Source organism: Triticum aestivum, chromosome 6A (genome assembly GCF_018294505.1).
Source record: "Triticum aestivum cultivar Chinese Spring chromosome 6A, IWGSC CS RefSeq v2.1, whole genome shotgun sequence".
Taxonomy (NCBI): domain Eukaryota; kingdom Viridiplantae; phylum Streptophyta; class Magnoliopsida; order Poales; family Poaceae; genus Triticum; species Triticum aestivum.
The window spans coordinates 611,899,516-611,913,019 of record NC_057809.1 but is presented as its reverse complement, the minus strand read 5'-3'; the positions used below and the strand labels follow the sequence as shown (position 1 = coordinate 611,913,019).

The following is a 13,504-nucleotide window of genomic DNA, read 5'->3' as shown; positions in this document are numbered from 1 at the left end:
TGAGGATTTTTTCCATGCTATAGAGTATGAGTATGAAAATATCCGAGTCCCAGAAATCAACGTTTGGTGGACAGCCATTTTGCTGTGACCAGTGAGAAGCCCCTGGGCCCTGACGATGTAACGGAGGGCGAGATCTTGACATTTGTTGGTGTCTTAATAAGGTTTTGGTGAGACTTTGCTGCCTGTGCTAGGATCAGGATATCACAGTGAGCTCAAAGGGCCACACAAGTCCTGCCTTTTTCCTTTAAACTTCATGTTCTTCTTTGGCATGCGTCCGAAGTTTCAGTTTCTTGGTCACAGTTATTCCACCACCCTCAGCTTATTTGCCTTTTGTGTTCTGCTTCTTCACACTGCTTGCCAATCTTTTTTTGTAAGAATTTGAAGAATATTTGTTATTCCTGTTTGTTCTCATCCAAATATTACAGTAAATCAGGTAAGTGGTTGTTCATTTACAGTAGGAGCAGCAGCTCATGTTGTTCTGAAGTTCTCATGCTCTGAAGAATTTTGTTTTGCCTAAGCCAAGTGATGCAACTAACCAAAATCACTACCTACTACAATGTGCTTCTTCATTGCTGCTGCCGCCGCTGCATTCTCCATGGAAGTGAGCGCTGCTCTTCGAGGCCGCCGCGCCGTCTTCTTGCTGCCGTGTCACTGTGTCTTCTTCTTCTCCTGTGCCGGCAGCCTGCACCTGGATGACCACCTCCTCGCTTCTCGGCGGCCGGTCCATTACCAACGGAGCTTGTTTGCCGGTGGTGCCGGTGATGGCTGCCCGGCAGAGCGGGCAGTTGGCGCAGTCGTGGAGCCAAGTGTCGATGCACTCGGCGTGGAAGACATGGAGGCAGCCCGGCAGGAGCCTCACCCTTTCCCCCTCCTGGAACTCGCCGAGGCACACGGCGCACTCGCTCGCGTCGTCCTTGGCGGCTTTGCTGTACCTGAACGCCGGCAGCGCCCGGATGGCCGGCTCTCCCAGCCCGGCGCGTGGCTCGTCGGGCGCGGGCCCGTGCACCACGGGGAGCTCGTGGTCGGAGGCGGTGTTGTTGCGGCGATGGCGGCGGCGGGTGAGGGAGATGACGAGGCTTCTGGGCGCGCCGGAGTCGTGGTCGGAGGTGGTGGCGTGCCAGGTGAGGCAGCAGCGGATGACGAAGACGTAGTAGGTGAGGAGCAGCGCGGAGGTGGTGAGGATGCCGAGCACGGTGAGCACCAGGATGGGCAGGCTGGTGAGGCTCAGCGTCACGTGGTGCGTCAGGCGGGACGGCGTCGCCGGAGAAGACGATGAAGACGACGAGTAGTAGTAAGGTGTGAATGGTGTCTGTGGCGGCGGGAACAGCAGCGCCGTCGCCGGGGCCCGCCGCTGCGGCACCGGGAAGACGGGACCCCTGCCTGCTGCTCCTTCTACATCCATGGATGCTTCAACTGAGAAAGAAGTGAACCCGATGAATGGATGATGGAAGGTTGATTCGGTGCTGGCGATGTGGATGCGACATATGTAGCGGTGTGGTGGCGTAGCTCGAACTTGGAAGTAATGGCGGCGATGTGGCCAGGTGGTAGGAGGGAAGAAAGAGGACAAGGACGGGACGGGTAGGAGAGAAACAAAATGCAGTGAGGTGGAGCAAGGGACAAGAAGAATTTTCAGCAAGTGCCATCGCTTCCATCCAGCCGTTGGACCGAACTTTGGTGCATCTAGAAGCTCATTTCGTTTTCGTCCTGGGTTTGGTTGCTTTTGGTCATGTCTGCTGCCACGTTTTACACTGAATTGCTGCTCGAAAATGATTGCATGCAAAATTTCGTAAGGAAACGACGAATTCCATGTCTTTTTTTTTTCGTTGAACGTATGTAATGTCAAATCAGTAGGAAGATGATAAATACAGCACGAATCCAGACTCAAACGAGTGAACAAACACACTAGAATGTGTGGACATACATCTGAATTACAAAAATGAGTGTTTGCGAAAGGAGGAAGTAGTAAAGATCGGTGCAGTGATACTTGATGCAGGAAGCGCAGTGACACTTAGGGCATCTCCAGCCGCGCTCCCAACAGGCCCTCCCCAGACGATTTTGCCGCGCTGGCGTCAAAAAAACAGTCCAGTCACGCCCCCAGAAGCCCGTTTTTCGCCGGCTCAGGCCAAAACTGGTGCCGGCGGACCCAGGCCGAACCCGGCGCCCTGGGGGGCGCTTGGGGAGCCAGCACAAGCGAAAAAGGCGCGTGGGTCCGCCCTGGCGGCGACCCGAGGGCCTTTTCCCGCCGTTTTTTGACGCTTTTCCCTCGCATCTCTCCCGCTCGCTCGCCTTTCTCCCGCCATTCCCTCCCTTTCTCCCGCCAAACCCCCTCCCGCTCGCCTTCCAGTCGCCGCCATGCCGCGCGCGGCGGCAACCGCGACTGGCACCGTGATGAAGCAGAGGAAGCCGAGGGCGCCGCCATCGAAGCCACCGGGCCTGTCGAACGCCGAGTGAAGGGTGGAAGTTCAGCGACGCGACGCAGTCACCGCCGACCGGCGGAACAGGGCCATTGCCAAGAAGGCCCGCGACAACGTGGCGCGCGCGGCGGCGGCTTCCTCATCGGTCGACCAGGCGGGGATGATGAATCCACCCGTCGTCAACCACACCCAGTATGCGCCCTGGGGACAGCAAGGCGTCGAATCTCCATGGGGTTCGTCGTCGCCCGGCTACGCCGACGGCGACGCGCATGGTGGGTTCAACCCAAACGTGACCTTCCCCCATGGCCACCCCGCGACGCGCACACCCTCGCCCGCCTTCGTCGGCGTGCAGTACCCTCCATACAACTACTCGCCGCCCGCCGCCTACGCGTCCACACCGACGCCCCATCTCCGCCGTGGACCGCTGCCCTTCTCGCACCTCGGCGACATCGACGACACAGGAGCCGACATGGACGACATCATCGCGACAGGATCGACCGCGGCCGCCGCGTCTCCCGGGTTCGCCATCCAGGACGAGGTAGTGGATCTCAGCGGCGACATGGAGGCCGAGCTCGGCTACGTCTACGGCGAGGACGCGCACGAAGCGCAGGAACCCGAGGAGGAGGAGGAGGAGCCGGCTCATGTTCCGACGAAGGGGCGCCAGAAGAAGAAGAAGCGGGCGGCTAGGTCAGGCGAACCGCGCATTAAGTGGACGTCCAAGGAGGGGGAATGCCTCGCCGAAGCATGGAAAGTCGTCTGCCTCGACCCGACCACCGGCGCGAACCAGAGCTTGGAGACGTACTGGGACCGCATCAAGGCCGAGTTCGACGAGCGGAAGCTCGTCGACCCGTACTTCAAAGGCGTCTACATGCAGCGCGGCTCCAAGGCGATGGCGAACCATTGGGGGCGTATCCAGTTGGCGTGCAACAAATGGCATGGAATCGTCGAGGAGGTCGCGGCTCGCCCGGAGAGCGGCGCCAGCGTTGAGGATCAGGTACGCACGCCGTTCGCCCGCACCTCTTCGTCGTCTACGCCCGCCGCCCGCCAACTGTTTGTTCCTCGGCGCAGCTGCTGCGTATGTTCACCATGTATCGGCGCGACAACCAAGACGCCGACTTCAAACACCTCCACGTCTACAAGCGCATTGACAAGTGCGAGAAGTGGGCGGAAGTCCGGCGTGCCCTCGACAAGGCCAAGGAGACATACAAGCCGGACGCGACGACTCCGGACGCGTCAGAGGGGCGGCCGGACGGCCACAAATTGGCAAAGAAGGGGAAAACGCCGATGCGGCAACCGCGCGAGTGCAGGAGTCCATCGAGCATTGCCTCGCCGACGCCCAGGCCCGGGCCGTCCTACGTGAAGAGAAGACCGAGGCGCGGTGGTCGTTGCTGATGAAGAACAGCGCCATCAAGCTCGACCTGCTCCGGACGAACGTCGCCGCGAAGAAGAGGAACACCGACATGACTTTTTTGATGGGCGGGGCGGACATGCTCCAGAGCAACGACGAGCAGCTCAGGGCGTGATACATGGCGGAGCGCGGCCTCATCCTGAACCAGATGCAGACGGCAACACCGACGACGCCGACGACGCAAGCTCCCGCGCCCACGACCACACGGACGCCAAGCCCGAACGACGCCTCTACATCGCCGCCCAGCAGTGCCGAAGCCGCGCCGACATAGCCCAGCACCGAAGCAGCTCCGACACCGCCGAGCCCACGCACGCCGACTCCGTCAACGCCTGGAGCCGACCCCGCCGAGTGAATCATTGCGCACGCGAACTTGCGGCGTGCTTGTTTTTTGTGACGCCAGACTACGTCCGATCGCCGGATTTGTGGCGTCTTTTGAGAGCGGGAACGACTAAGTTTAAATTTTCCGTATCTTGGGGCCGGTGCTTGGGGGCGTGACTGGGAGCTAGGTCGCCCCAGGGACCGAACTAGCGCCGGCACGCCCCAGGTCGCTTTATTTAGGCTCCCTGGGGGGCCGAACGGCTGGAGATGCCCTTATGTCTTGTATACTAGTACGTGCCCGAGGTAGGAAGCGCAGTGGTTGCAGTGTCAGGTCGGCGTGATGAGTCGGATTCAGAGGCTTCAATCAGTCGGGCGTTCTTCCTTTTCTCTGACTGCAACTCCTGCACCGACTGCACATCAACATCTAGTAGGTTCCTTGAGCTGCCTGACTCCCTCCCTGACAAAAACCTGCAATAAGGTTTGCATACTGTAAACACTGCTGATGGGCCTTATACTGACATAGAAGCTGATGATGAACAATTTTTACTGTCCCCTAAAATCTTACCTGTTTCTGGTGGCGTCCAAGGTCCAACCAGCTTAGTAAACTGGAGGCTGATGATGAAAGATACTCAGCTCTTACCAGAGGAGTTGGTCGACAAAGTCTCTTCTGTCAAGTGGTCTCTCTCACACAAAAAGTTGAAGTGTGGAAAATCTGCTCCTGTACCTCAAGCCAAATGAACTGAGATCCCTTGCCTTGCCAGAGGCAGGTCACGGCGTGCCTTGCCTCGCTCCCTACACCCATCGCCAAATCAATCCTACGACCGGCAGCAGTTCACAGCCAGCCAAGCGACCCAACATGTAGACAGGGGAAACTGCAGAAACAGAGGCGCTTCGGTTCGATTTCAGAGTCCGGTTTCTTGAGGCAGAGAACAGAGCAGAACATCGGTTCAGTTAACAATACAGCAGCAGTTCCGCAAAACGACAACATTACAATGATGTAAACAACACTGCCACAATACAGTTCAGTTTAGCAAACAGGAAATATCAAGCAAAAAGGAAAACCTGAGCCATGAGCCATAATTATGTACTCCCTCTGTAAACAATGCTACCACCTGTGCACTTTTAGATTACAGAGGTAGTACCTCTCAAACAATATTCAGTTAACAGGTTCAGGAAAACAACAACAGAAAGTTGAACTCAATACAAAGTCTTTTGTAGGTCTGAACAAACTAATTTTGTGAAGCACTTAACACTGAAATTTGTTCTTACATAATCATCCAAGTACATAGATTTGGCCCTTTTACTTGTAGACTTCGGCCACAAAAGACTATAGTTAGCCCTCGAATCCAAAAAATACTATAGTCAACTTTTTCCAAAATACTAGTCAACACTACCCAAAATACTACTGTATCTAACTAGCTAGTATAGCCCATTAGAGCATCTGCAGCCGGACTTTGCCAAATCCAGCCCCTCAAACGTCCACCATGTGTAAAATCACAACCATGTCTGAACCTCCCTGCATCACCGCCGCCGCGTCCCTCTCTCGATGCCTGCGTCGCCCAACTTGCGGGCGACATTCTCCGCCTTGCAAGTTGCAGCCGACGAATTGATGTCGTCGACGGACGAGGCGGATCGCGTCTCCATCGTGGCGGTGTGGGTCGGGCTGGACAACATCTCCGGCGTTGGATAGGGACCGGAGGTGAGGATTAAGAGCAAGGGTGGAGGACGCCGAGGGTTCGGGCGCGGGAATGGTTGAGGGCGGCGGGAGGAGGAGGAAGGGTTTGGTGGATTTGGTGCAATTTGGGGTGGGGTCGGGCTGTCGGGTCCGACGTGGCGGGCGTGCCCGGGCGCCCCCATATCCGCCCCCATATTTGGGCTGGATATGAGGGGTGCCGGTCAACGCGCGCGTTTGAGGCCTGTTTAAGGAGTCCGTCTGGGTCAAAAAATCATGATCGAACAGTGATCGGACGGCTCGTCCGGGCGTATGAGGCAGTTTTGAGAGGTTCAGTTGTACATGCTCTAAATAGGCCAGGACTCCAGTGCCCTTCTCCCATGCCTCATTTCTTCTCTGTTTTCCTCCCTCAACCATACCACACAACATATTTCTCTTTTATGCATTTCTTTTACGCGTTTCTTGCTGTAACTTTCTGCATCATATCATAGAAACTAGTTAATCCTCTCGTCTTAAAATCAAGGGGGACTGGTTTCTATTTTTAATGATGAATGAAGAACATATCAGATCAGGACCTTCGTTTTCTTTCAGATTTGTGACCTCTTTTGTGTTGGATTTTGATCAGAATGCTTTTGTTGATCTATTTTCTTCCTGATTTGTTTAATTTGCAGGTTGTTTTGTAAACTATGGCGCAACGTTAGGGCCCTGTTTGGAACAAAGAAAATTGTACTCCTCCGATCCAAAATAAATGTCACGGTTTTAAATTATGGTTGGATTAGAGGGGGTAGGAATTTTGGAGGATTGAATTCCTACAAGAAAAATATATACATCCTAAGGTGCCCTTTGGAACAAAGGAATGGCTCACCAAGGTTCCTTGGAAGTTCGTATGGAAGGGCGATCCATACGAATTTTGGAAGAAAAGAAACATGAGGTAAGGCCTCGTGTGTTTAGATTCCTCCTTATGTCTAGAATTCTTGTGTTTTCCCTTTGTTGTATCCAAACGGTGGTGTTGGACTATTCCCGTGTTTAGATTCCCGGACAAATTCAGGTTACATGATATCTTAATTCATGTGTTTTACACATATTCATATTCGTATGTTTTGGGTTCATGCATTTCAAACGGGCCCTAGATCTACCCCTTTTGATTGCACACATTATATTAATCAATTAAACATACTACACCTTCATACATACATGAAAGGCGATACGCGCACCACACTGAGAAAAGAGGCAGAGCACCAATAAATCAAAATCCAAGCCAATGCCAGACACAGTCCCGCAGAATGTGCTTGAGGCGGGTTGGACGAGGACGTACCCCACACCGACCTGGATTCAGATGTGACGCATCCCACCGCTATTGTCATGCCACCAACCTTGTACCACTAGTTGCCAGCGCAGCCACAAAAGGCGACAACTGCCAGACACGAAAAACATAAGGTCCGCCGCTCCGAACAGACGACAAGCAGACGAGGCCATTGGCTCAGCGGCACCATAAGGGAAAACATCGTCGTGATAAGGAAGAGGCCGAGGCCACTTTATTCATGGCATCACCAACTTCACCAAATTGGAGCTCCTAATGAAGACAAAGCTATGTAAGTATGGAACAAGAGGGAGAGCAGTGGGAGTTCACCCCCCCCCCCTCCCCCCCCCTCCCCCCCCCCCCCCCCCCCAAAACCAGCCAGAGCAGTGGGCGGAGAGGGGTGGAGATCACCACTCATCGGTGACCAAGGGCGGGTAGAAACATTTGCCTCTTCGTGAAGGGAAGATAGCAACGCGGATTTTGTTTCAGCGTTTTTGCCTGTCAGAACTACCCCTTTTTTTGACTCAAAAGGTTGGCACACAAATTTGGAGGATTTAGACCCTTAGTGATTTTTTTTTCACACGCCACGTGTATATTTGACTCAAAGGAATTGCTCTGCACCTTTTCTGATTGAAAATTTGCATCTCCTTCAAATCTTGTAACAATGTATTTTGCTTTGTCCGTAAAAAATCTGGATCATCGACCAACTAGCTAACAACCCAAGTCAATGCATATTTTTTTATGTAAGTCAATTCTTTTAGTAGAGTCAATTATATTTTGGCAGATAATTTTTTTCAAAATATTTTTAGGCAGACCATTAAGTCAATTTTTTATGTCTAAAAAAGACAATTTCTTTAGGATCACCATTTTTTTGTTGAGGATCACCATTAAGTCAAGTTTTTTTTGAGACATATTATTTTTGAAACAATTGAGACATATTATTAAGTCAAGTTTTTTTTAAACATATTAAGTCAAGTGAAGATGAACAAGTGCCGAGTAGGCCTGTCCAGCGAGCTTCTAGCCCAGTAACGCAAAGCCCAAAAAAAAGTGGAGTGGCGACGAGGCACGCCCACCACACCAGCGAGCGACCTCCTCCCCATTTCTCCCACCCATCTCCGCTCTCCTGTCTTCTTTCTGCCGCCGCCGCCGACGACGAAGCCGACCGGCCGACTTCCTCCTCTCTTCTCTTCGGTTCAGCGGTGGACCGCGCGGTACGTTCCACGATTCCAAGTCCATCGTTCTTGTTCGTCGGAATCTAGGGTTTTAGCTTGGGCTGGAGGGCTGGGGTTTTCGGTTCGAATCCAGGGCATACGGGCTACGTCGTGGGCACGTGCGACGGCGATAGTTTCGATCTGATATTTTTTCCGTCGGAAAGGGTATGGCCTGCCCGAGAGTGCCAATGTTGTTCAAATCTAGAGGATACGGGGTGCTCCGAGAGTTTCGGTGTTGTGGTTTTCTCGTTCCAAGGGAATCTCTTAGAGCGAGAGGGACATCTCCAAAGGCTTTGTGATCTCCATGAATTCTGGCAAACGCAGCCATATTATGAGCCATACTGTTGCTGGATCTTCCTACGGCAGTGATGGTGACCTCCTTGAACAAATTCATAAGGTCCCGTATATCAATGACGAGGGGCAATAGTGCTGATTGGTTTTTAGTTTTGGTATTCAGAATAGCAGGGATGGAGGAGCAGTCCGTCTCCACACACACACCGCCCCCCTGTAGTTTTTACTTGACTCCAAAAGGCCATGCAGAACAGCAGTTAACTCAGCTTCTTCTGCATCTTTGCACGCCGGCATACGCTGTCCCCAGAAACAGGGACCTGGCCCAAGCAGTTTCTGACGATAAAACCTGCAGTCGTTTCCCCGGAACTCCGAATGAAAGATGCGTCAGAGTTCAGTTTCCAGAAACCTGCCGGCGGTGATTTCCATTGGCCTCCCCCAGACAGAACGTTTTGCTGCATTGAACACGTCGACAGGTCTGCATGGACACTGTCCAAACGACGCTCACTTCGACTGCAGTGTTGCCTCATTTCACTTGTCTGTTTCCCCTTCTTAGTCTCTGTCCTCCTCACACTCATCGGAAGACTGTCGCACTGATTAGTCACCTGAGTATTGTTCTGGAGCTCCATACTGCGCATCCCACTGCCGATTTCTTCTGCATATTTAACTAGAAATTGGACAGACTGGCCAACCAGCGCTCTCCCTTTTGCGTGAACACAATCCTCCCGCAGCCACCAGGCTCACCACAGGAGCAGGAGAATCCGAGAGCGTTCTTCTCAAGTACAAGATCCGAGAAGGTTCTGTAACCAATCATTACCCGTGAATCGAAAACGATTTTCATCAGGCAGTTCCCAAAATGCCCTCATTTCACTCCTTGGCGCTTTGGCTTTAGTGCAGTTAACCACTGCATGAAATTCATTCTCCGTCTCAATGCCACAGATATTACAGATGCTGTCTACCTCAAGCGCTCTTTTCGACTTGTTTTCTTTTGTTGGCAGAGTTTCAGTGGCTACCCGCCAAGCAAATATCCTAACTTTTTCTGGCACTTTAGCTTTCCAAATATAATCCCATATGCTCCTGTCTTTTGCATCACGAACTGAACTGGAGGCCGTCATATTACTTTGCTGCTTCAGCTGTGAACCCAGCTTGTAGGCGCCGCGAACAGAAAATACGCCAGACTTCTCCTCATGCCACGCTACGCAATCCCCAACATCAGTCTGGGGGATTTTGATTTTACAGATTTCCTCCGCATCATAGTTGTGAAAGAGTTGGTGTATCAGAGCCTCATTGCACTCCTTTTTATCTTTATGCATCAGTTGGTTTACCCACCTTAGTCTAGATCTCCTTTTAAATTCTGTAACCTTGAGGCCACTTTTCCTACGAACCCACTGGTCCCTCTGCTTTGATTTTGAGATTTGGGAGCAGGGACGGGAGGGTTTTGATTTGGGTGCGTGGTAGGCTGCAGGCCATACTAAGTTTGATCTGTTTGAATTCATGATTATTGACTAACTGACAGCATTTTCATCAGATCACTAAGATGGCTGATCTGTGCACCAAGTTTACCTTGTCCGGATGCCACCGGTTTTACCCTGAGTTTCCAGGTCAGAGCAAATTCAGACTCAGTTCTCCTTTTTATTGTCATTGCTTATGTTAGTTTGACTGATCTTTATCACTTGCAGATCACTGGTATGATCTGGTTGAAGCTCCTGTCCATGTGCCGAAGTTCACCCCTCGCAAGAAGCACAACCGTGCGTATAGGTCCCGCCATGGTGAGTTTTTGAACTTGCTGCCTCTTTATTCTTTGCTGCACACTGGAAGCTATCATATGTTAGTTTACAGGTCTAGTAACATATTTGCTGTACTAACTGTAGTCTCTCCACAAATCCTTTTCACTTTTCAGGCCATGTTATCATTGGTTTCCCTGAGGCAAATGAAGACATAGAGCAGCTGTTCGAGGACGATGGTGTGGAGGAAGAGGAGCAGCTGTTCGAGGACAATGGCGTTGAACCAATTGCTGTGAATGAAGTGGAGGGGGTTGCCATTGATGAGGATGTTCCAGAGCTGGGAATTGAGTACCAGGGTACACAATTTATAGATTGTTCTTTCTGTCAAGGATAGTTAGATTGCTCATTAAATTCTAATATTTTTTTCTTTGGTTACACAGCAGAGGAGGAACATGTCGAGGATGATGACGTGGAAGCATTAGTTCTGAATGAGGTCGCCCCCATTGATGGCGGAGATGTTCCTGAGGAATACACTGAGTATGAGGGTGGCCTTCTTGCGGGTATGCAACTTGTAGTTTTTTTTCAAGCATAATTAGATTTCTACTAGTTCTAATAGTTCTCATTGTTACACAGCTAAGCTTGGTGGAGAGGACGACGACAAGGTCGAGCTTTAGATTGCTACTATTTCTGGTATGTGATGGATCGAACCTAGGGTTGATCTTTAGATTGCTACTGTTTCTGTTTGTTGTTGTGATGAGATCACATGGTTTTTATTATATGCTTATTTGCTTACATGGGTGACCCTGACTCCTTAAATAAACAACATGGTCTTTGTTTGCTGTGATTAGAATAGAAGGGACTTGTGTTCATTGCTTATGCATTCTGAACTGACCAATGTATCTTAGCAAATGGGATTGGATGACTGATACTCCTACCTTTTATGTGCTAGATCAACTTGGTTTGCTATGATGAGAACATAAGGGACTTGTGTTGAGAAAATGCCTCTTTAAAAGTGCCTTTTCATTGCCTATACATCCTAAATTTACCAAAATATCTTAGCAAATGGGATTAGACGACTAATATCTTTTGTGTGCCAGATTAAAGATAAATATAGTTTGCATATTGAAGTTATTGCCATTGAAGCGTCTGTGTTTTATCCTCTGTCCCTTTATGCTGGATTAGATCTTAAGGAAGGTATATGCTATAAAATTACACCTTCAATGTTTGTATGTGACAGCAACTCATATTCTCTAACTTAAAATAACCAAGGTATCTCATGATCACCTTGGATTTAATTTTCTTTTCTTTCTGCTTTGCTGTGCTGAGTTCACAAGGACTACATCTTTGGAAAGTGACTTCTGAAAAAGTGCTCCTGCACTATGAATTCTGAACTAGTCAAGTTTTTTGTGTAAAATGTTAAAATAATGAAACAATAATTGTAAAAAAAATCTAACCATCTCTGCTCGCATTAACCACTATGAATTCTGAACTAGTCAAGTTTTTTGTGTAAAATGTTAAAATAATGAAACATTAATTGTAATATTCTTTTAACCATCTCTGCTCGCATTAACCATACTGTAGCGAAAAGTTGACCCCACTTGAGAACTGGTTTTAGCTTCTAGAATATTTATTGGTCATTTAGATCTTGTGTCGTTGATCTTTGTTTCTGCATTTTGCATTCCTGATTTCTTTGTGGAATGCGTTTAGAAGCGTAGTTTCCAGACTTTGATGTAGATATTATTTGACAATCTTGTTTGTTCTAATGCAGGCTCATCAGCATCGAAGGCCTGAAGATTTTGACTAGCATCTCAAGTCCAGTATCAAGAACCTTGTTTTTCTATAAAATAATCCATTGTCTCTACCGAAGTGAACTACGTGATGATTATGGCCGTATGTCGTGTAAATGTCTCGTCTCCTGCTGAATGCACTGAAAGTAGTTTCCGCATGTGTTGATTATGGCCGTATGTCATGTAAATCTCTCGTCTACTGCTGAATGCACTGAAAGTAGTTTCTGCATGTGATGATTATGGCCGTATGCCATGTAAATCTCCCGTCTACTGCTGAATGCACTGAAAGTAGGGTCCAAGTCCAAGTCCTCTATCACGTCCGTTCCGAAAATCACGTTCCCGAAGGTTTCATTTCGTTTGGACTCCGTTTGATATTCTTTTTCTGTGAAACTCTGAAATAGGCAAAAAACAACAATTCTGGGATGGACCTCCGGTTAATAGGTTAGTCCCAAAAATAATATAAAAGTGTATAATAAATCCCAATAATGTCCAAAACAGAATATAATATAGCATGGAACAATCAAAAATTATAGATACGTTGGAGACGTATCAGGTCATATTCGTGTAAAGCGCATGAAGAAACTCCATGCTGATGGACTTTTGAAATCACTTGATACTTTCGAACCATGCCTCATGGGAAAGATGATTAAGACTCCGTTCTCTGGAATAATGGAGCGAGCAACAGACTTGTTGGAAATAATACATACTGATGTATGCGGTCCGATGAGTGTTGAGGCTCGCGGCGGGTATCGTTATTTTCTGACCTTCACAGATGATTTGAGCAGATATGGGTATATCTACTTGATGAAACATAAGTCTGAAACATTTGAAAAGTTCAAAGAATTACAGAGTGAAGTGGAAAATCATCGTAACAAGAAAATAAAATTTCTACGATCTGATCGTGCAGGTGAATATTTGAGTTATGATTTTGGTCTTCATTTGAAACAAAGTGGAATAGTTTCGCAACTCACGCCACCTGAAACACCACAGCGTAATGGTGTGTCCGAATGTCGTAACCGTACTTTATTAGATATGATGCAATCTATGATGTCTCTTACTGATTACCGTTATTATTTTGGGGTTATGCTTTAGAGACGACTGCATTCACGTTAAATAGGGCACCATCTAAATCCGTTGAGGCGACACCATATGAACTGTGGTTTGGCAAGAAACCCAAGTTGTCGTTTCTTAAAGTTTGGGTTGTGATGCTTATGTGAAAAAACTTCAACCTGATAAGCTCAAGCTCAAATCGGAGAAATGTGTCTTCATAGGATACCCAAAGGAGACTGTTGGGTACACCTTCTATCATAGATCTGAAGGCAAGATATTCGTTGCTAAGAATGGATCCTTTCTAGAGAAGGAGTTTCTCTCGAAAGAAGTGA

At 49.2% G+C, this 13,504-nt stretch overlaps 2 protein-coding genes across 2 annotated transcripts; one reads left to right on the top strand and one right to left on the bottom strand.

Moving 5' to 3' along the window:
* Positions 1-84: 84 nt before the first annotated feature.
* LOC123129040 (RING-H2 finger protein ATL1-like) lies at positions 85-1,540 on the bottom strand. The gene has a single exon (XM_044549179.1). The coding sequence runs from the start codon at positions 1,400-1,402 to the stop codon at positions 545-547; it is 858 nt and encodes a 285-aa protein (XP_044405114.1). The 5' UTR covers positions 1,403-1,540; the 3' UTR covers positions 85-544.
* A 6,588-nt stretch (positions 1,541-8,128) lies between these two features.
* LOC123131369 (uncharacterized) lies at positions 8,129-12,427 on the top strand. Its single transcript, XM_044551059.1, has 7 exons — positions 8,129-8,323; positions 10,140-10,212; positions 10,291-10,380; positions 10,512-10,691; positions 10,776-10,895; positions 10,969-11,025; positions 12,104-12,427. Exons 2-6 carry the CDS (start codon positions 10,149-10,151, stop codon positions 11,007-11,009), a joined length of 495 nt encoding a protein of 164 aa, XP_044406994.1. The 5' UTR covers positions 8,129-8,323; positions 10,140-10,148; the 3' UTR covers positions 11,010-11,025; positions 12,104-12,427.
* The last annotated feature ends 1,077 nt before the right edge of the window (positions 12,428-13,504 follow it).